The sequence below is a fragment of the Montipora foliosa genome, chromosome 2 (genome assembly GCF_036669935.1).
Source record: "Montipora foliosa isolate CH-2021 chromosome 2, ASM3666993v2, whole genome shotgun sequence".
NCBI lineage: Eukaryota > Metazoa > Cnidaria > Anthozoa > Scleractinia > Acroporidae > Montipora > Montipora foliosa.
In genome coordinates this window covers 44,291,010-44,313,509 of record NC_090870.1, presented here as the reverse complement: position 1 = coordinate 44,313,509, position 22,500 = coordinate 44,291,010, and the positions used below count along the sequence as shown (strand labels likewise).

Sequence of the window (22,500 nt, the reverse complement as noted above, 5' to 3'; positions counted from 1 at the left end):
ATATTTCTCTAATTTGTTCAACAGTATAGCATGATTGACGGTATCAAAGGCCTTAGCGAAGTCAAGAAAGACTCCGCATGTGAGTAGATTATTATCTACTGCTTGTTTTAAATTGTCAGTAATTTCTAAAATGGCTTGTTCAGTCGATCTGCCCTTCCTAAAGCCAAACTGGTATTGACTTAAAATGCACGAATACTTTTCAACATAGCTTGTTAACTGTTAACACACCAGTTTTTCAAAAATCTGTGTAAATATAGAAAGAACTGAGATAGGGCGAAAGTAAGTCGGGTCAATGATATCACCACCTTTGTCCACTGGAGTTACTTTGGAAATTTTGAGAATGTCAGGCATAATACCTTGCTCTATGGAGAGAGTGTAAACTTCAGTCATTGCCTCATAGATGTGGTCTCCAGCCAGCTTAAAGCACTTTGCGGGGACTCCTATACACGCCTTGTTAGTTGTTAGGTTCGAGATTAAGTCACGCACTTAAGACGAGTGAATATACCTAAACATAAAGCTGTTTGGAAAAGTTCTAGTAACATATCTTGCAGGATTAGAGTTAATATGGTTTGGCAGTTGAGCTGATAAAATTGGGCCTACATTAACAAAATATGTATTTAGCTGATTACATGTTTAATTTAGATGTATAACATTTGTCATTATAGACTATCTTACTTATTGTAGGAGAGTTTTTTCCCTTTACTATTTATTAATAAGTCAACCATTTTCCATGTTGTTTTCATATTGCCTTTGTTAATTTCAAACTGTTTCTTAAAGTATTTCTGCTTGGCTAAGTCCTTGATTTTAGTAAGTTTATTATTGAAAACTTTATAATAATTAATTTTAAGTGGGTCGCCAGAAAAAAATGAGTTTTAAACAAACCTGCTTGAAGTGGCGAGGGCCGGGGAAACGATTAACACATGACTTCTTAAAAACCAGCAATTGTATTTAATGCAAAGGGTTGATAAATACCTAAAGAAAATACAAACGGAGAAAGTGAATTGTTACAACGAATCCGGCTAGTAAATAAACTTATAACGAGGACGGAAAAAACACTTACCAATTGCTGGATTAGGATGGAGAGCGAGTGAGACAATGAAAACGATTTTGATATATATACGAGAATAGTGACATGAATTTAAATATGCTGGGAAAATTACTGTGTGCAATTTCAACACTAAACACAAGGCTAACACATCGAACAGAGACCGAGAACAAAGGGCAGAAAATAGGTGTTGATTACAGGCAAAAGAAAGATACAAAACCGTAACACTGCTTTTCTTTAACAGATTGAAATATTCCTTTAGAAATCCAGGGTTTTCTTAACAATTTCCGTTTAGATCGTGATGCCCTTTCAATGGGCGCATGCTTATTAGTTATTCCTTCTAATGTAGAGATAATTTTAGCCATACTATCATTCACATCACTAGTGACTAAAATCTGGCTTCATTAAATCTTGAATAGTTCCTATAATACCTGTCACCTGCATACTCGGAAAGCTTGGTGGCTATTGAAAAGAAGCAGGGCAAATGATCTGAGAGATCTGCCAAGCAGATCCCAGACTTTAAAACTTTTTGTGGTGAATTTGAGTAGATGTTGTGATCCGGGTTGCTTTTGTGATAAGAGGTATGTAGCCCAGACCGAATAACATATCAAGACTTATCACTGTGATATTTGTAAAAATCAATGTTGATATCGCCAGCTATTAACCGCAATTGTTCAAATGATTTAATTTCAGCCTAAGAAGTTCACGGAAATTTTCGGCATTCCCGTGAGGATGTCTATAGATGGACCTAACAATAATACTCTTTTGCCTTTCTCTTGGTATCTCAACAAAGCACCTTTCAAAACCGTCACACGAAAACTCTAAATCCTGCCTACGAAAAAAGTTTAGGTTTTGTTTTATATAAATACCAACTCCCCCAGCATTCGTTCTAGAATTCACACCGACAAAATTGTAGCCAGGTATATCAATGTTGTGAAGATGTTGATTATTCTCGTTTAGCTTAGTTTCAGAAATAGTTATAATGCTAGGCATTTCCTTCACCGTTATCAAAATATCATTAAGCAGACATAAATTCTTTCCTAAGCTCCGAATATTACAATTAAATATTGAGAAACCTCTTGTGGTAAATTTTTGAAAGCACGTGCCAGATTGCTTGATTGTGTAGTATTTTGACTCTGCAACGCGAGTTGCTCATCCATAAGCATCTATGCTCTGCTCAGATTTATTTTTCTCATTCCCAACTGAATTACGCATGAGACACTATCATTCGGTTGATTTGATTCCTTTTTCGTAAGAATCATAAAGCCTTGGAACAACTTACCTAACCATGTATTTGAAGATAGAATTAGTGTAAAAGGTTTCAAAACCCGCCTAAAAACAATTATGAATATTTACTAATTTTCAAACGCTTAACTACTTTTAATATTTTGTTTCATGTAGAACTTTATTTTTACAAACGTGAAAAAATGCATGTACTAAAACCAGGAACACCGGAACACCCTAGCCTGCGAACGCAGACGTATTTCCGGCGGTCGTTTCTCTCCCCCGAAAAGTAGCTTTTTTTCGGGGGAGAGAAACGACCGCCGGAAATACGTCTGCGTTCGCAGGCTAGGAACAGCCTAGGCCTAGCTCGGCTAAAAACCAACTTATGGCCTAGGATTAGCCAAATTGAGGGTTTGGGTTACTTCCAGGGTGTTCCGGAGTGTTCCGGTGTTTCTGGTTTTAGCACATGCCGTGAAAAATTGGAAAAATTCGATCGCGCAGGAGACCAATATAGGAATAACCTCAAGGTTTTCCTATTTCAAATTTTACTGTAAATTTTTTTTTCACCGTTAATTTGAAATCAAGTATTATTATTATTCTTATTATTATTCTTATTATTATTCTTATTATTATTATTATTTATTATTATTATCATTATTATTATTGTTGTTTCCAGTTTTTGCCCGGTTATGCAAGGCCACGCATTGCTGCGGTGCAAAAGCTGCGATGACGTATGCGATTCTATCGTGAATTTAAGTGCAAAGGGAAAATTGTACCGGGATTAAAATTCGGATCTCTTTAACGTATTCCGAGTATTAATAAAAGACTCACGGCCGATTACCATACTTTGCTCCCTAAGGACAAATCAATTAGTTGAATTAGTGTTATTGTGACACATTGAAGGTGCGCTGGAGTAAAGGTAGCAATAATTCCTAAGCTCGAAATACATGGAATGCAACTTGTCATGATTTGGCAAAAGAGGAGGGTGAGTAGACAAGATACCTTGACATGAAAAACAAAGGGTTTGCATTATGCCTTTCCTTTCAAGTTACAGTACAGTGAGTATTTTGAAACAAACAACCCTTGCAAACTATATCCTCTCTTCGCCGATGTATGAAGATGCTCCATTACTGGATAAAGCAATATTATAAAACATAAATTAAAAACTGAAAGTGTAAGTTATAGAAGACATTTGTAGAATGCCATCATGCACTTTGCACCTTATTGTCATACCGCACCGTGCATATTTTATTTGGCCACGTGTTTGCTTGATAGTGCAATCTGTATTCGAGGGAGCTGGTCGCCTCTCGCTTGTTCGATTTTCTCTCTCTCTCTCTCTCTCTGCTCGGCTAAATGATCTACAAGTACATAGTGCCAGGAATAAACTTAGATAAAGTTTAGTCTTTTTCTTTGCAAAACGTATGGCGGACGGACTTCGCAAACCCGAGCCGTTAAATTTCGACGGAAACGTAGCACTAAAATTGGAAGAATTTCGTGCAAGAGGTAGAAATAACATTGCGGCTGCGCGTGGCGACAAGGTTGACAAGACTAAGGCTCACGTTTTCCTTGCAGGAAGAGAAGCGACAGAAAAGGAAAATCGCGTTGGAATGATTGCCGTACAGGTCCCTACTTCATTATGCATGCAGAACAAGTTAATTATGCATTCGCGCTATTGTTTTATAGAACAATACGTACACGCAAGAGAATCGTATATATAAATGGCTAATTTGTTCTTACGGGATGAATAATAATTACAACTAAGGACACTGTTTAGGCTTAAGGTTAGTCCCTGCGGTAGTTTTAGGTTTATCCAGCATTGCTGTGATCTCTGCTTTTCCTTCATGCCCCATGCGGCACACTTATACGTTCATTGCATGGAAGAGCGTACCACGCTTCCAGTCTGATTGGCGCATCCTTCATGGCAAACTTTAATGCACGAGTTCATTGCAATTAAAATCGTTTCACGTTTCCCTTCAATTTTCCGTATTTCAGTCAGAAGTTTGACCGGTTTTTTCAAAGTCCACATAGACTCTAAGAAAAAAGAAGAAAGCGCCACAGTCCCAAAGGACGACTATTGTTTTCTTGAAACAAAGGAACCCATGCATAATGAAGTAGGGACCTGTGAGGAAATCTTGCCATCGCGTTTACGCATTGGCCGTTCGTGATTCTGATGGCACAGTTCGCGTCCCGGCCGAATTTCGTGAGAGTATTGCAGTACTGAAGCAAACGTTTGCCGAGATTTGTGATCCTTGGGATATTATGGAACGACATAAGACAACACGCGGGCACAGAGAGAAGGTGAACCTTTCAGTCTTTTGCTGCCGATTTGAAAATTCTTTCAAATACGTGAAAGTATGGTGCTTTTCATACGTCACAAAATCGTGTGTGGTGTGACCTCTTCGTTCATTAGAAAGCAGCTTTTGAAAAAGAAAGGTCTTACTCTTGACCGCGCTATTGAAATCGGTATCATTAACGAACTGTCCCACAGAGATACTTCCGAGCTTTCGAACAAGACGCGTGAATGAACCTACTTAAGAAAAAACGAGTAATATTAAGTGCAAGAATGACTAAAGTTTGCAATTCAGCTAACACATTGAAGTTGAGTAAAAGTATTCACAGTTTATTCTTCCGTTTATTGCCAATATCAATTATAATTTTCTCTACATGTCGAGTTTACACAACTCAGTATTACTAAAGGCTGGTTTTCACTAGCGACGGAGTCGTAAGAGCGCTAATGAAAATCAAAGATCGGAGTCGTAACTGGAGTCGGAAGAATCAGAACGTTCTCATTTTCTTTCCACTCCGCTTATGACTCCGTCGTTTATGATCCAGCGAAAACTAGATTGTCGGAGTCGGAAGCAAAAGTGGAACAACCAACCAATAACAATGCTTGGAATCGAGCACTGTGATTGGTTTATTCTTCCGCTTCTGCTTCCAACTCCGACAATCTAGTTTTCACTGGATCATAAGCGACGGAGTCATAAGCGGAATCTTATCGCTCTGCGCTTCTGATTACGACTCCGACGCTATTGAAAACCAGCGGTAAATATTATATGGCTAATGTTTCTCACCGATTTAACGAGCGCGGTGATTGGCTAGGGCATTATAATTATTCTCACGGGCCGATTATGGATTATGCAAATTAGTTTTTTTCCTTCTTCAGAACCGTTCTGTTAACCATATAATGAACAACTTAATAACCTTGACCATTCGGTCGTTACAGCCAAATCTCAAACCTCGGCCAAGCTGTATTGATCGAGCGATGGGCAAGGCCTCAGTTTGAGATTTTGCCGTAACGACCTCACTCTCGGTTATTAATATAGTTACTAACAATGTGAGGTTTAGTTTCTAATTACATGACACACTGAAGAACAACTCAGTTTGTAGTCGAACTTAGTCTACCACACAACTTTAAGAAAGTGTTAAGAATGTTTTCGGGCTCAAATCGCAAAAAAATAAAATTTAAATTAATAAATTACAACGTTCAGCCTCAGCGCAAAATAAGAAAATCTTTAAAAAAAAAAGTGTACATGTATTAGGTAAATAAGTGAAGACCAAAGGATTCTAAGGATTAATAATCTATAAATGCAAGTTTAAAAGTAAAACAAGATACAAATACAATTAACACGATATATTATCACATTTTCTCAATCTTGAGAGCGTATGTGTAGTGAAAGTGTATATCTGAAAACACGATTTTACCATCCAAAGATTACTGTTATTACACAATCCTGGAGACAAAATGTTTCATAAAGCATTTTTAGTCGTTATATTCCAAAAGTAAAAGAAACAAGTGATCAAATCTGCAACCACTTACGAGACAAATAAACATTTTACCATTAAAATAAATGTATATTGTATATTATAATAATAATAATAATAATAATAATAATAATAATAATAATAATAATAATAATAATAATAATTAGATTGTGGATAATACTTGATAAGTGGATAAGTGGATATAACTTTTAGAAAGATATTTGTAAATAGGACTTGAACATGGTGTTTTTAAGGAGCTCCTGGGTTACGATTAACGCCCCTGGTAGCGTTTAGGTATTGACATTCAAAAGTTTCAAACTGTCATAATAATAATAATAATAATAATAATAATAATAATAATAATAATAATAATAATAATAGCAATTTATTTCCTTTAGGACAAAGGCTAAAAGGTATATTTACACTGATATTTTTTTTGAAGATATAAAATAAAATTCTAAATACAATTTGAAAGATGTCATTATGTTATCCACCCAACAAGCAACACAACTTATAGCTCGGGATCCGATGGGTTAAAATACTTACAATACGTTAACGAATGTAATACGAAAGTGAGGTGTGGATGAATGTATGAAAACAGACCAGATGCTAAGAGCTTGGGTTGCGATATTTGCAACGCGGTGTACCGCATTCACAGTAAAATTCCTTCTTTTTAACAGACCAGAATCTGTCACCGTAATTAAAGCTGTGGAGGAAAAAAAAAAAGAAATAGAGCAGTAAAAGTGTCACTTAAATGAAGAAAATTGCAAAAGTCCACTAAGAGCCTGTTAACGTGAAGGTGGGGTAACCCGCCTAGGCCAGGTAAGCCACCTGTCCATGTATACCCTTAAGGTAACCCACCAAGGCGGGTTACCCGGTCTGCCAGAGCGGGGGACCCGCCCAGCGCTTGAAGGTGGGGTAACCCGCCAACCCGGGGTCGGCTCGCGTCACAGTATACTGTCTTTGGCGAAGGCGTTGCAGCATTGAAAGTGATAGTAAGAAGCCACAGCACTGAAAAGTTGAAGCAAACGTAGCTAGTGAGAGTAGAGGAGAATAAGCCGCCAAAATGCGTCCTTCACCCGCCATTTTGCCTGTTTACGTACTTAGCGACCACGCAGTTGCCTCGAGAAAGGTCACCCGCGACCTCGGGTTGGTAAGGTTGCATGTAAACGAGAGCCATTTTTCGATCTCACCTTGCCGGGTTACCCCACCTCCAGGCTCTAATAGAAGACAGGGTTTCCCCGCTGAAAGCAGACGTGTCGCGGTTTTAATTTGTCCTCACCAAATTTCTTCGTGCAGATTTATGTCCTTTGTGGCGAAGAAAGCAATTCTAGGAAATCTTATGTCCTACAAAGAACAACATAAATGCAAAAAATATGTAGTAAAAGCCTTATGCATCTTCTTTTCCACTATCATTGAAATCTCAGCTGACATGTCTATACAGCTCAACAATGAGCTAATCCTGGTAATTCTCTTGTACCACATAACTATGAGATATCTTTTGAGACTAAAGAGGCGGGTAGGGTGGAGGTGAGAGTGATCAGTGGTAATGGGATAACCTGGGGAGACGGGTGGCTCACTTGCTTTGGCGTTGGCCTTGCAAGGGCATGGCTACATTGCCTCTCCAAGTTCAATCCCTCTCTGATCATCAACCAGGTCCTAGTTGTTCAAAAAAAGGTGGATAAAGCAATTGATTTCCCTATTACGTACCCACTGGATAGTGATTTATCCGGCGGATAGCGCCATCCATCGTTTGCAAAACTGGGGCCTGATGTGGATATATGCTCGTTGCTTCCAAACTTTACCCCGCCGCCATTCCCTGGGGTGTAGGGATGGCGCAGTGGTGAGAGCACTCGCCTCTCACCAATGTGGCCCGGGTTCGATTCCCAGACTCGGCGTCATCATAGCGTCGGCGTGGGTTGAGTTTGTTGGTTCTCTACTCTGCACCGAGAGGTTTTCTCCGGGTACTCCGGTTTCCCCTCTCCTCAAAAACCGACATTTGACTTGATTTACTTTCATTGTTCATTTCAGTTTAGTGTCTCCAATTAGCGCTCCAGCGCTAGAACGACTAGACACTTAAATAAAGTTCCTTTCCTTTCCTTTTGCCGACCAGTTGGGTTTCTTGACACTCTAATTTATTGATTGTTAGAGCTGTGCTCTTTTATTCAATACCAAAAAGTCCAAAAACAAATTGTTTACTCAATTCAATGGTTTTAGGCTAAAACGAATAAGTCCGAAACAGGTGTGAGCATTACAAATACCAAAATAGGAAGCTTCCATCCGCCTTAAGGTGATTCCTTATTAGTAGTAGAAGTTGTCGTAAGATATTCTTTAAACTTTTCTCGATTGTTTCCTACATTACGGTGACTCGAAATGTGTAATTAAAAAAATTGGTCACCGGGCTCGTTTGGGAGATATAACTTGCTCAAGTTACTCATTTAATCATTGCGACTTCATCTATCAAGGACAAGTTTGTTCCATCGGTTCACGCTACGTTTTGCAGGAACAGGAAGCACAGCTTTGACGTAATTCTTGAAACAACAAGACAGGTTTATTGTATTGTTCAAAAGGAATAATTTAATGTTTGTTTTATGGCACAGGCACACGTCTTGTAAAGGAACTGACTACAAATATTCCTCGGGTGCGTGATCTCGAGGAGACCATTTTGTGTCCATCAGTGATGGCTACGAATACTTTTTTCCTTGTAACTTTTTTTCTGGCGTAAATTTTTTAAATTCTTTTTACAGCAAAAAAAAGAGGAGTGAGATAATAAAATTGTGCCAAAAACAGATAGTTCACCAATCTCGTTTAGGAGAAAACAGAAAGCAAACCAAGCTCGACCCCTCGACAACACGTCTCCCCGATAGCGCGGTTTCACTTTCACTCTCGGGACTGAAATGACACTTTAGCATCACTCGACTTTTTGTTTTGCGACAGTCTAAAAAGTTTTCCGTTTTGCTCTTTCCTGCTGTGCTCTGAAAACGGCCATTCTTCTTTCTAGCGAGCTTTCCCGCACGAAAAACATGTCTTATAAATTGAAAAAATGTCGTAATCTTCTTAAAAGTAAAAAAAAAAAAAAGTTTTGCGCAGGTGTCCAGGAAAACACGTAAATTACAGTTGTACATCACTATCTCGAACTAATTTACGAGGTTTCAATTACCGTCCCACTTAATAATAAACTGACGCATACGTCCCGAGGGTTGTTCGATTCCGTCGATCCATTCACCTATTCGCGAATTGAAAAATAATCTCTTCATTTAGTTGTGGTTTAAATTTGAGAGTTGCCGCGTGGCGCTTTGTCCATTAGTTGTCTCTGTCGTTTCGAGTTTTTATCTCAACAGCCCACAACTTACCCGGTGATTAATAAATACTCGCAAGGGAAAGATGTTTGGTTCGCACGAGTGATTTATGAATCGGCTGATGTTTCCATACTCTTTGGCATCAATGCAAAACAAGTCGCTCGTGCTCTCCTGCAAAAACAAATTGACATACGGAATCAAATCAGCTATTGAGTGAGTGATAATTAACAATTAGACCCGTAGCCCGCAAGGGCTACGGGTCAATAACCCATGAGGCGAAGCAGAATGGGCTATTGACCCGTGGCCCTTCAGGGCGAAGGGTCTCATCGCGCAGAATTCTATAATAATTGTCTTCCGTGACATTTACTTGCAGTGCGAAATATGTGACAAGTCCGGCATAAAGAAACACGCATTCAGCACTGGTGGGATATGATTGGTCAACCGATTTAGCTTTGGGAATACTAGAGTCCCTTCGCCGAATTCTGCAACTGTCAATCAAACGTTAAGATGAGCAGAATACTCAGTGCCCCTGTGATCAAAAAAACCACTTCTTTTTTTCCTTCAGATTTTGAAAGTGTGTTTGCTTAACACCTGACTGGTAAAATTTTGAGCTTTGATTTTCATGCAAAGGCCGTTTACTTTGAGTGAAAGTTTTGGATTTCACGGTCCGCCATTACTCACGTTCAAAACTGACCGATTGGACCTCAGCTTAATGCTTGCTTATTCCTCATGCTTTATCCGCTACCCGCTACCCAGAAAAATCTTGAAATAAATCAGCGCAATGTGTAAATATCCGATCGATGTTATCTTTTTTTGAAAAACAGACCTGTAGAGCGAGTTCACGAAGCATTTTTCCGTTCATTGCCGGTTGTCTACACAGCCTCATCAAAGAAAAAGCCTCTTTCATTTTATCTTTTGTCCGCGATTTGCTAGTGTCCCAGTGCATAGTTAATAGATGTAGGCAGTCCCTAGATTTAACTATGCCCAGTGGAACGTCTTTTGTTTGTTGAAAATAATTATTCAATATTCGATACGTTCAAATGGAATAAAATATTTAAAAGGATCACTAAGACCTAAACCCATTCAGTTGCTTTAAACTACCTTCAACACAACAATGTTGAAACGAGCAAGACATTGACCGCCATTTTCACAGCTATTACTGATTTCAGGCGGAGCTTAGAGAAATTAATATGCACGCGCGAAGTTCAAAATGAATCAATTCAACTCCCAAACGCTCTTAGGACGGCGAGGAATCAAAGAAAGAAAATGTATGTTTCAGAAATGCTGGATTTGACACTACTTCTAGACATCTGATTCCCTTCATATGTTGCATGAGACCTTTATACTTTTTGAGAAAACATATCCATATGCAACCCAACGTGTTGACATCTTCATTTAGAAGAAATTCAGCCTCAAATTTATCCTACAGCTATTTCCCATACTCAAATTTACCCAAAATAGGTCAAGTTGAACACAAAATTGATACAGGTTAACGAGACGGTACCGTGTCAAAAATGGCTGTTATTTTATTATGAGAATTTCTTCTTTAAAAGCCATATGCGACCCTTTTCATATTTTATATAGTTAAGCTGTAACAGAGTAAAACGCAGGGGGACCTTTCCCTGTTGCGGCCATTTTTCTTTATTGTCTCATGTCATTTGTCGTCTCGGCCTTTCAAATTTAGCGCCATTGCACCCATGAATATCCCGGATGTGTCATACAATTCTGCGCGATGCTAATTGTTTTAGTATCACCCAACTAGTCGGACAGAAAACGCAGTAATAAAGTTAGCAAATGCAGGTTGAAAATATATTTATTTGGAAATAAAACGAAAAAAAGCGTCACGCTTTTCGCTACTCGATGACTATTAGTAATAGTCCTCTAGAAGCGTAGCCAATCAAAATGCAGCATTTGCATTAGTCCACTAGTTGGGTGATACTAACACTTAATAGTAATAAAACTGATGAAGGTAAACTAAAAACGTACATCAGTAAAAAGATTAATTATAATTTATCTGAACGGTAGTTTAAAATCTTGAGGATCAAAAATCGATTCAAGAAGCGAACTTTTAAAATACTTTGCAATTTGACTTTGTTTAAATTGAGCATTCACCACATATTGAAAGGAAAGAGCATCAGAAAGTTGTCCACAACAAGCAAGAACGTATTTTGTTTATCATCCAACATTATTACATGTATGAATGAGTCTTGACTGTGTTGTCCTTAGTAGGACGTTGCACCGGTGATCTCATCCGAACGTCGTGGATCGATTTCCACCCAGGTCAGAGAATTTTCTGTCCTTGGGTGATGCACTAAAAAGGAATTCCTGATGCTGTTGATCAACGAAGGTTCTTCATCCTTCACTTTCACAGTAGCGTAAGGCCTCACCTGATTTCTGTAGCGTTATTACAGTTTTACATTTAGAAGGCATTTCGGTCAAGTGGTTAAGGGTGTTTGTCTTGAGATCCGGAGATCCCGGGTTCAAGACCCGTTCTGACAAATCGTTGAATTTGATTCTGGTAGTCCAAGGTTCAACTTATCGGCTGCACTCGTAAATATAGCCAACTGGTCTTGGGATTCTTAAAAGTTGTCGTTCTATTCTGTCGTTTTCTTGATTTCCGAAAAAGCCCCTATGGGGAGTGGTCAATTAATTATGAACGTATGTATTTGTTTCTACACCTTTGTTAAAGTGGAACTATGATCAAAACATCAAATCTTTTTTTCCTTTGGATTTCAAAACGGTGTTAACTAAACAATAAGTGACCCAAGTTTTAAGCCTTAATTTCAGAAAGACACTTGTTTATTTGAGCTGCCCGGAATTTTCCTATTTAATGGTCCGCCATTACTAACTTTAAAATCTTGAGAGAGCTGGACCGATGAGAAAATGACGACAAAGACTCGCTAGTTTAAGAATGCAATGCGTTTGTACGCGACTGAATCAATGTGCAGCACGGGAGTTTTCGGGCTTCCAGATTTTTAAACTCGTGTTTTGCATACATAATAAACTGTGCTTACACGCTGAAATTTTAAGCTATTGAGTGAATGACATCACTTTCCCTAGATTGAAACCCTCTGAGGTCAAATCGGGCAGTTTTGAACGTGAGTAATGGCGAACCGTGAAATCCCAAAAAATCTTACAGTCAAAGTAAACAGCCTTTGGATAAAAATCAAAGCTCAAAATTTTAACAGGCAGGTGTTAAGCAAACACACTTTCAAAATCTGAAGAAAAAAATGAAGCGATTTTATGATCACATTACCACTTTAACAGATTCAGATGAATGAAGTTACCTTACAGTCCAAGTCAAATAAGTAAGAGTCATCGTCTCTGTCATCCGCTTCGCTGTCTGGTATGAGCTCACCAGTGTATTCACACACAAAACCGCCCTGAGGAATAACAGCAAGACTGCGGACTCCCCATCCTAACAACGACATACATAAACAGTAAGTAAATTGGGTAGTTTCCAATTGTTTAAGAACAAATAATAAATAATAAACTCTTGATCCTGAAGTTTGAAAGCTGTTAACGTAGAATTTGAATTACTCTTTTTTTCCCTGTAAAATGCAATTCATTCCAGTCAACGGCGACACTATTCCTGTACTTTCTGCACAGTTCAAAATTTGTAAGCTTCTTTTGTTTGTGCTTGTGGTTGTGCTTGCGTCGATAGTGCAAACTAGGCTTAAATTACCTTTTTTCAACGTTCTGAACATCTGAAGAGGATACTGCATACCCTTTTGGACAACTCTGTTCTTACAGAATGACCAACAGTTGCACATTCTGTTACATTCAAAGATAAGAGGCCGGTCAAACTTCTGTAAATCTCCTTTTAATAGTCCGTCCTAGAATAAAAAAAAAGTTGTCATTTAATGCACGAGTGGTATCCAATCAACATCTCTACATTGGTTGGTCCAAAACAAGGATTTTTCATCTGCAAAAATGGAAAAAAGGTTCGTCTTTCGTGGTTTCTCCATCATGAGAATTTCTTCAATTGTTTGATGTTCAAGGGAGGAATAAGTCCTGCTTCAAAAGAATTTAAAAAAATGAACAATGCCGGAACGAAAGGTAAACGTGATAAGACGTCACAGACTGCTTTGTATTGCGATAGTTCTTTAAAAACAGTGATGCAAATTAATTTGCGACGTCAACCCGGTATCGAGCCCACTCTTCTTCATTCCTCGGTTTTGATCAAAGTATGAACATTTTTCCAGTCTTTTTTTTTTCCTTACAAAAAGGTTCCAAAAATTACACAATATACTGGGAACGATTTCGGAGAATGCATAAAGTAGAAAACTCTGTTGAGGTGACAGGCACTTTAAACGTTTGCCTAAGTTGCCCTGACGGTCAAAAACCAAGAAAACGAACCTGATAGCAATAACTACATTTGAATTACATTGCTCCAAAATCTACGTCTCCGCGTCACTCTTCACTAACCTTATTGTACCAAATTTTTTCCCGTTCACTCTTTTCAGAACAATGACAAGACTTCCCGCTTTGACAACTATTCTCGCACTTACAACCCTGTGAATATCAAACACAATACAAGTGAAAAGGTGAAAGCATTCCCCTTCCATCAATGTGTAACCCGTGATCGCTTCCTGTAATCGAATTTTGTTGGTTGCCTACTTTCCCCGAAGGGTTTTCTTCAGATACCAAAATTCCCCTCTGCAATAAAAGTAATTATTTTGACCAATCACAACAAACACCAGCAATAAAATGAACCAACTGCGGAAGAGTTGCTCAAAGGGTAGCAGCCCATGATTCGGGTTAAATAACATATCAAGTCAAAGGTCTTGAGCACACTTCGCCTGACCCTCTTGCAAATAACTGGACCCATGAGTTCGTCTCTTAGAAAGCCCCCAAAACTCCTCCGGTGAATTTCGTGCACCATAATTCTGCATCATCAAAATGTAGACGTTTCAAGGGATCAAACTTTTCAGTTTTTCTGCTCTCGAAAAACAGACCAGCTTCTAAAAAGTGGGCTGGACACTGTTTGAAAAATGACATTTCGGGAATGCTGTGAGCGTGCTTCTCCCACATCTCCAGTGGCTAGAGCGTATGACCCTTAAGCATTTTGAGGTTATACCGTCACAGATTTTTAAAGCTTAATTTTTTAAGTAGTTAAACCTAGGCGTGCTTTTATTCAAATTCGTTGCAAAGCTAATTTCAACCCCTTAAGATCAAATTCATTGAGAAAGGCCAAGTTCAGTTAAAGTGGCGTCGACCGTTTACGAAAAGAATATTTGCATCATGGCGCCAACCGCGAGAAAACGCTAGCGATTTACGTTCCGCCTTTGGTTGGTAGAGAAAATGAAGATAAACATGAGGAACATTAAACTGAGCCAAAAGGCCGGCCGCATAACAGTGGTGACTAAATCATGACAAAAAGAAACTGCCGCTGATACCTCGAATTTTGACATACTCCAGTTGATCAGTCCGTCATAAACCTCGCAGCTTTCCTTGACAAAGGTGAACTTTGGAAATGGTTCATCATCAACCTGCCGAACACAAATAACTATTACAACAGCGACTAGTACTTGTAAAAGACTTTTTTTGACCAATCAATCTAGAACAAATAGGCTAGTGGAAACGCTACTAGTCGACGTATGCTACTCGGTTACATGACTAGCTGCGTGCGTTCGATATAACAGGCCAAGGTTGGGGAGTTAAATGACGCATTCGTTTTTTTTTTTTCTTCACACAGCGTTGAATGTTCTTAGCAGTTGTCGCGCGAAGTTCAATTTGCTGTGACTTGAAGCTAACGCTTGAAACGACACCTTTCTAATCTCCTGTTGTGGCCAATTTACCGTAATCGACTAGGTGGACACTATCAGGGGAGCAGGGGTGACGCAGTGGAGGGAGCACTCGTCTCCCACCAATGTGGCCTGTGGTCGATTCCCAGCCTCGGCGTCATATGTGGGTGCGTTTGTTGGTTTTCTTTTTTTTCTTCGAGAAGTTTTTCTCCCTCTCCACAAAAACCAATGTTTGATTTAATTTCTGCGTACAGTTTCCTCAATTATACAGTGCCCCAGCGCTAGAAGACTTGACACCTTTCTAAAGTTCATTATATATATGCAATTTCCGTGCTTCAAACACCCAAAACTGTAATTATCTGGTATGCCATAATTTCAATTAGGCTAGGTTTGGACAATAATTAGATTTATTTTTCATTCTAGATATTTTATAAGATGAGTTAGTCAATTTAGTAATTAGCATTCGTTCTTTTCATCGATGATTTAGAATGTTGCTAACTCTAAATTTCAGCCCTAATGGGCTGCCAAAGCATTAATTAATAATAGACTATTAAGCTAAACTACTTTTATTCCTGTGCCAATAGGCTAGTTTCGAATTGTGCAGCAACAAAAGAACAGAGTCGAGGTTCAGGGGAATAATTAGCATTTTGTATTGTTCGGAACAAAGGAAAATGCAAATTATTCCCCTGAACCTCGACTCAGTTCTTTTGTTGCTGCACAATTCGAAACTAGCCTATTAGCCTTTATAAAAAATAGTTTTACGAAGATAAAGTGCGAGGACGATTTATTTCTCTCTTTCTTCTTAAATTATGTAACTATGCGCAACAAACATGTTTTTGTCACGAAGCAGGGTTAACGTTAAATAGCGAGTAGGTGCGAATAATTGTCAAAAACTACCAAAAATGAAGTGCATGCACTGCCGTCGCGGACACAGCCCCTTTTAAGTATAGTTTTCCAGCTGTGGCGTCTCCGTTGCTACACAAACTTCCTATAAGGGACTTTACGATCTACGACGGCGACGTCGACGTCGACGAAAACGTCACCTCAAAACATAACTTTGCACTATCGTAAGTTTCTCGCGGTTAGGCCATCTCGTTCGCGTAGTACAATGTGGGCAGAGGATTCTAAAAATAAATTGGTACGAGCAGTTTCAGAGTAAAAATAGTGAATTATACATTGACATTTGTGCGCTCGCGTTGTCCTCACAACGTCAAATTTAGTCATTTCACGTCGTTGTTGTGCAGAGCAACGCAGGAATTTGTGCTAAAATGCATGCCGCGCGTGTATTACAATTGCTTTTCCTCTTTTATCCAGTCATATTGTTGTTTCGTGGCGTTCTCATTGACGACGACGTCGTAGATCGTAAAGTCCATAGAATTGGGAGTTGTTGCCCCCGTTTGAACGCAGCCCACTTTCGCCTCTTTTCAAAGCTTGTCCAAGTGTTTAGTTCTTTCCCATCATCAGTAGTCTTCGTCAACTAAATTAAAACTGCTTTCCGCTGGCAAGATTTTGAGCTTGGAGTCGCTTTGAAACAAATGAAACTTTTAAATGGCCAACTTAAAAAGTACACTACACACACCTCATTTATGCAAGATATTGAGACATTTTCTTGTCCACGAGAAATGTCACTGCAAAACGAAATAACAAAACGGTCATTTGTGGGTCGAAACTTTCAACGGCACAAAAGCAAAAGCACAAGGCAAACTTTTCCTCAGTTGCCTGATTTAATGGTATGCAATAGCTTTTAAATGCAAAATTGTGTTGGGCTCGACGCGTTTTAGTCGGGCAAAGTCCACTTCAACTCTCCGAGATTTTGTACTAAAAAGAAGTTTAACTACGTGGGGAAAAGAAGAGCAGGCTTTTAAAACATTTTTAAACCATACCACATACATTTCAATTAATTAATTTTAACGTTTTCAAGCATGGAAAATAACTTACACATTTTCATTACTGACCTATGTAAGATGCGCGGCCTAATAACTCCTTGACGAGACTCTAACTGTGCTTTTGAGTCCAGCAAGCAGTATCCTCTAGATACAGGATGGGCAACCTGCAAAAAAAATCACAACTTGCGTATTTTACCGAGAGATAATTATAACACTGGGAAAGAAAGCAAGGGAAGAGACTAGAATTTGAAGATATTTTTTACAGACGAAAACCGGTCCGTTAACGTCCCTAAGTGCATGACGTCCTAAAAAAGACGTTTGAGCACGTCAACGTCGTCGTGTAACGGCGCCACAAGCGAAAACACCGCTTTGAACGTAACCTTTTTTCCTCTTGATTTTAGACATAGGAAAATTATGATCAAATATAAAATGTTGAGGACGAGAAACTTGCTCGAATTGGAGGTGTTTATTGAGAAACTGGTGCAATAGTTTATATGTGGAGATGAAATAGTTTCACGCAAAAATTTCTTGGTAAGGACGACTCGCAACATAAAATGGCATTTTTAGATTACATATAAGAGACAAATATGAACTTGGGAAAGCAGCATTTTAAGGGCACGTTTTTTATCCACAATTCTGGAATGAGAATGGCTAGAATGTAAAATGCTCGCGTTTTGCCATTCCGCATTCCTCTTCCGGAATGGATAGAACGCCATTCCATCCATTCTGCTCCCAGGGGCAGAATGAACAGAATGTTGGGAATGAAAATTCCACATGGCGGACGGCGAGATGAGCGCTGCGGATTCAAATACGTCTCCACCGGAGAAAAAATCAGGTTACACTTTCGGACACAATGAAACATTGCCTCTTATTTCATTGCACCAAAAGTACGAGGTTTTTTTCAGTGATGTTTCATACAACAACATTGTCTGCATAGCCCATGATTCGAGGGATTTGTTTCCTCTCCTTTGCATAGAGGACTGTCAAAACATTCGGCAAATCCAAAAACGTCTCCCTAGTTTCTTCCTCTTTATTTACAAGCAAAATTGCTGCGACAACGGCTGCAATGGCAGCCTCTTCGTCGGCCGCTATATTTGTTACGCAATGTTTACTCATGCCAGGACCGCGCATCTCGACGGGCGTTTTTCTTATGTAAACAATCCGAATTATTTATTCCTAGCATTCCGTACCGACCATTCTTATTCAAGAATTGTGGATAAAAAAACGCGCCCTAAGCTTTTAGATCATCGCACTTTCGAACGTTACTTAAGCAGCAACCGGCACAGAAAAGCCTCAAAATTTCTGGCTCTATTTGGGATAGGAACCCATGACTTCTACGATGCGGATGCAGTGCTTTACCAATTGAAATATGAAGCCAACTGGCAACTGGTCACTTTGTGAGTTCGTCCTGTATGTATGTCTATCATATATAAAGTCATCAGAAACTTGAATTACCCTACCTCACAAGGTGTGTGACCGTCTTTGTTGCGGATGTGAATGTTCGCCCCTCGACTCAAAAACAACCTGCCATTGAATGTTAATCAAAAGCAATAAGTTGGTCACTGTACTGCCTTCTGTAGGTACATCATATACTTCAACAACAACGACAACATTTAGTGACAAGTATAGGAGTAAAGAATTAACAGAACACGAAGTTGTCAATGGCTGATCAAGGCGGGCAGTGAAATTAAACGCTATATTATATTATATAGAATCAATACACTGAAATTGATAACCAGGATAAATTACAAAACGTAAATTCCAATCGAAGGATAGAAAGATCAAAGGACGGAAGGATAGATCAATCAAAAGAATAGAGGAAAACAAACAAGAGAGAAGGAAAGGAAGGAAGAAGGAAGGAAGGAAGGGAGGAAGGAAGGAAGGAAGGAAAGAAGGAAGGAGGGAAGGAGGAAGGAAGGAAGGAAGGAGAAAAGGAAGAGAGGAAGGAGGGAAGGAAGGAAGAAGAAAGGAGGAAGGAAGGAGGGAGGAAGGAAGGAAGAAGAAAGGAAGGAAGGAAGGGAGGAAGGAAGGAAAAAAGGAAGGAAGGAAGGAAGGGAGGAAGGAAGAAGGAACGAAGGGAGGAAGGAACAAAGGAAGGAACGAAGGAAGGAACAAAGGAAGGAAGGAAGAAAGGAAGGGAGAAAGGAAGGAAGAAAGGAAGGGAGGAAGGGAGGAAGGAGGGAAGGAAGGGAGGAAGGAGGGAAGGAAGGAAGAAGGAAGGAGGAAGGAAGGAAGGAAGAAGGAAGGAACAAAGGAAGGAAGGAAGAAAGGAAGGGAGGAAGGAAGGAAGGAGAGAAGGAGGAAGGAAGGAAGGAAGGAGGAAACGAAGAGAGGAAGGAGGGAAGGAAGGAAGAAGGAAGGAGGGAGGAAGGAAGGAAGGAAGGAAGGAAGGGAGGAAGGAAGGAAAAAAGGAAGGAAGGAAAAAAGGAAGGAAGAAAGGAAGGGAGGAAGGAAGGAAGAAAAGAAGGGAGGAAGGGAGGAAGGAGGGAAGGAAGGGAGGAAGGAGGGAAGGAAGGAAGAAGGAAGGAGGAAGGAAGAAGGAAGGAAGAAGGAAGGAAGGAAGGAAGGAAGGAAGGGAGCAAAAAAGGAAGGAAGGAAGGAAGGAAGGAAGGAGGAAGGAAGGAGGGAAGGAGGGAGGGAAAGAGAGAAAAAAGTGATTATATGTTGGGATCAGTGAAGATTTCTTGGATGAACTCGGCTGATGGTCCGCGGTTTGCATGTCACCTCACACTTCGGCTTTTCAGCCGAGTAAGCTCTGGGAGCAAGGTTCTGTCTGGCCAACCTTTCAAATCTCTTGGACACTTCTCAAGAGCAGTAGATTTTATGGTCAGACAACAATGAAATGATCCACGTTACTGCAAAATAAGTTGAAAGAGGCCTACGGTACTTATTTTAGGCAAGCCTCGTTCCCAGAAACTAAAGAAGAAAGACTCTGGAAACAAGGTTGGAAAGCCCGGGGTTTCCAAAACGAGGCATCGTCAACGTCTTTGCGAGATTCGAAAGATATGTTAAAGAACGATTGTACACACCTGGTTTCCGAACAGAGAATGAAATCCTCAGTTTAGGAATTCCTCAGTTTTTGGCCGTCATTTAAACGGTTTTTGAAATAAAAGAAATTTGGGTGAGATTTAATTTTTGGGACTGATACAAACCAAAGATTTTTCTCTTCCTCTTGTGTATATTTTGATAAACACAGGTCGACTTTGCAACAACTTGAAAAGGCAAGAAGGACTTACTGCACACATGCGTAGTGGTCTTCTCTTGCAGCAATATGTCTGCACAAAAGAACAACGACAAAGTTTCAGATATCGAACATTCACTGATGAAATAGCAACTCTGGACAATATAAAATCCACTTAAATCATAGCAAAATACTTTGTTACTAACAGCGGTGTCTCCTTGTGTATGTTGATACTGTTTATGTCCGTATGCTCATCCAGTAGAAGTTTACACACTTCAATATTGCCTGACAGTGCAGCCCAGTGCAGAGGTACATTCAACTCCTGAACAAACGAGATGAAAATGTGGAAGTTTCCTCTGTCTTTTTCATCAAACAGTTCGACCCAAAGTAAAGATGATTTCCAAACTTAGAGAATATATGTGAAATATTATATATTCAGATTTGCGATAAAGTAAATTAATTTCTTATATTTCATTCATTTTTCAGTAGGTAATTAGATAATTATTAGATACATGACCCCTTAAACACGTAGTGCTTAAACGCTAATCGTGTTTTTAAATAAAGGATTTTACTTTACTTTACGTTACTATGTGATCGACATCATCGCTCGTAGTAAAATGCAGTTGCAAAAAGAAAAGTGAGAAAAAAAAAATCCAGGCTTGAACCATCTGAGCTATAGAACCACAAATGAGAATGCACAAGAAAGGATGAGGAATAGAGAACATATTCACCATACATGCGCCTCTTCCAATGATATTTTTTTTTCAATCGAAATTTAACCCGTGGTCATGATGCGCGGCTTGCGCGGCTATTTTAAGGAAGAAACCTGATTGGTTATCATTGACTGCGCGACCATGGGCACGAAACCAAAACAACTTTCACAGCATGGTGCAAAGCTTAAAATAGTTTGAAAAAAAAAACTGCAGATGGGGCATGACCATGTGTTATCTTCCCTCCTCCTCTCTTGGAATGCATAATACAGCACATTTAACAAATAGATTCCATGGTGACATGCGTCTGTTCAGTAATAGGGCGCTTATGCAAAGAACGACGACGACGGCTACGGCTACAAAAACACCACAGAACAGCGAGTTTAATGAACAAAAACAAAGGCTCTGCACGACCTGCACGTGCGTTTTGCATTTTGGTACATTTCTTTGCCGTCCTCGTCTTGACAACGACGTGAATAGACCATTTTACAGTTGTGTGCTTAGCTACCTGGCCTTTAAATGAAAGTGAGGCTGGAGTTGACCTTGCTTTGATAGAAACCTCACTGCTTTTCTTATGTTAATGATTTTGTTGTCATGCTAATAAGTAGCAATTTACATAGGAAAAGCTGTGAGGTTTCTATCAAAGCAAGGTCAACTCCAGCCTCACTTTCATTCAAAGGCCAGGTAACTAAAGCACACAACTGTAAAATGGTCTATTGACCACATTTCAGGTTGTGTAGAGGACTGAGAAGCTGACGAAATATTTTTAATTTTCTTCCCAAACAACCACACCGTTCATGCCAATTTTATTCCTGCAATGTTGATACACACTTTCCATTCGGAACGACTTTGGGGCAAATTATAACGAAGTTTTTATAATAACGGGAAATAATATTTTAAGACGACGTTCTCGTTGGCGTCTTCGTTGTCCTTGCGTAAGCTCCCTAATAGATCACTGATGACGTCAAAATGTGGTTAGAACAAAACAGTGGAATACGCGGCGACAGTTGAGCATGTCAAGGATGTTCTTACCACATTTTGACTTCTTTTGTGATCTATTAGCGAACAGACGCACGGCAATTTGAATCTGTTCTATATAACTAAGAATTGAACGTTTTTTTTCACGATGACGTCAACTTTGCGTCTGTTCCTCCTATGGATCATAGGTGAGAACCAATCAAAATGCGTGAATTCTTGGGCTTATTATAATAAATATCACATATTTCAGCTGTAAATGATCTCTCTCACATCGTTTAAAGTTAAAACTCCATTATCTTTTCTTCTTGTTAGTTCTTCAAATAAAAACCTTCAAACCTCAAAACGGAAGTTTTTATTAGTCTTGTCTTCAGAATCCGTTGCCAGTTTGCGGTTCTTCGCCTTCACTCAACTTAATCTCTTCAACCGGTGGAAAAAGAATTGGCAGAAAACCGAGAAATACCTGTTCTTGTTCAAAAACTCGTTTTTAAGTTTGTGTTGACTTGAAATTCTTTAAGCGACCCTAGACATCAAAATCAATTATTCTCGTTTTCTTCCTCTCGATTTTCTGTACTTTAAATCGGTCAAGCTGTTCTGATGCATGACATATGTAACAACGTATCGCCTCCTTATATTGCCAATTCATTTATTTCCAAAGCAAGCGTTCATTT

The 22,500-nt window shown here is 39.3% G+C and overlaps 1 protein-coding gene across 2 annotated transcripts in view; it reads right to left on the bottom strand.

The window, feature by feature from the left end:
- Nucleotides 1-4,868: 4,868 nt before the first annotated feature.
- The window catches only part of LOC137993236 (histone-lysine N-methyltransferase EHMT1-like), a 48,562-nt gene continuing 30,930 nt past the window's right edge, over nt 4,869-22,500 (bottom strand). The window contains exons 15-26 of one of the 2 annotated variants that reach the window (XM_068838959.1): nt 20,351-20,466; nt 20,200-20,238; nt 18,424-18,487; nt 17,033-17,127; nt 16,657-16,705; nt 14,730-14,822; nt 13,759-13,845; nt 13,016-13,166; nt 12,618-12,748; nt 9,385-9,501; nt 7,314-7,378; nt 4,869-6,737 (exon numbers count right to left, since the gene is read on the bottom strand). In XM_068838959.1, coding sequence (XP_068695060.1) covers nt 6,641-6,737; nt 7,314-7,378; nt 9,385-9,501; nt 12,618-12,748; nt 13,016-13,166; nt 13,759-13,845; nt 14,730-14,822; nt 16,657-16,705; nt 17,033-17,127; nt 18,424-18,487; nt 20,200-20,238; nt 20,351-20,466 — 1,104 coding nt within the window. In that variant the 3' untranslated portion in view covers nt 4,869-6,640. The remainder of the gene's footprint in view (nt 6,738-7,313; nt 7,379-9,384; nt 9,502-12,617; nt 12,749-13,015; nt 13,167-13,758; nt 13,846-14,729; nt 14,823-16,656; nt 16,706-17,032; nt 17,128-18,423; nt 18,488-20,199; nt 20,239-20,350; nt 20,467-22,500) is intronic. The other variant, XM_068838958.1, reaches the window with a different exon arrangement.